The sequence below is a fragment of the Eimeria mitis genome, genomic scaffold (assembly GCF_000499745.2).
Source record: "Eimeria mitis Houghton genomic scaffold, Emh_scaff2480, whole genome shotgun sequence".
NCBI lineage: Eukaryota > Apicomplexa > Conoidasida > Eucoccidiorida > Eimeriidae > Eimeria > Eimeria mitis.
Window position 1 is genome coordinate 8264 of NW_013570819.1, and position 429 is coordinate 8692.

General features: G+C 47.3%; 1 protein-coding gene across 1 annotated transcript in view; it reads right to left on the reverse strand.

The window, feature by feature from the left end:
* EMH_0054450 (uncharacterized protein) overlaps positions 1 to 155 on the reverse strand; it is a gene marked incomplete at both ends in the record, with an annotated part of 3107 nt that extends 2952 nt beyond the window's left edge. The window contains one exon of the mRNA XM_013497122.1: positions 1 to 155. Within this exon, the coding sequence (XP_013352576.1) occupies positions 1 to 155 (155 nt within the window).
* Between the last annotated feature and the right edge of the window lie 274 nt (positions 156 to 429).

A 429-nucleotide genomic window follows, 5' to 3' on the forward strand; every position in this document is an offset into this window, starting at 1 on the left:
TTGCTGTTGCTGTTGATGCTGCTGCTGCTGCTGTTGATGCTGTTGATGCTGCTGCTGCTGCTGCTGTTGATGCTGCTGTTGCTGCTGTTGCTTCTTCTGTTGCTGTTGGCTCGCGTTGACCTTGCTGCTGCTGCTGCTGCTGCTGCTGCTGCCATAACTACCTCGCCTACCGCTGCTGCTGCTGTTCTGCCACTGCTACTGCTGTTGCTGCTGCTGCTGCTGCTGCTGCTGCTGCTGCAGGAGGACGTGCGTGTAGCTCAGCAGCTGCTGCTGCATACTTTATTTGGCGAAGATACATTTGGTGATGGCGATGAAGAAGAAGAGACAGAAGAAGAGACAGAAGAAGAGACAGATACAGAAATAAATAAAAAAAATAAAAAAAAAAATAATAATAGTGATGGACAGTATAAGAGGTAATTTATTGTAATT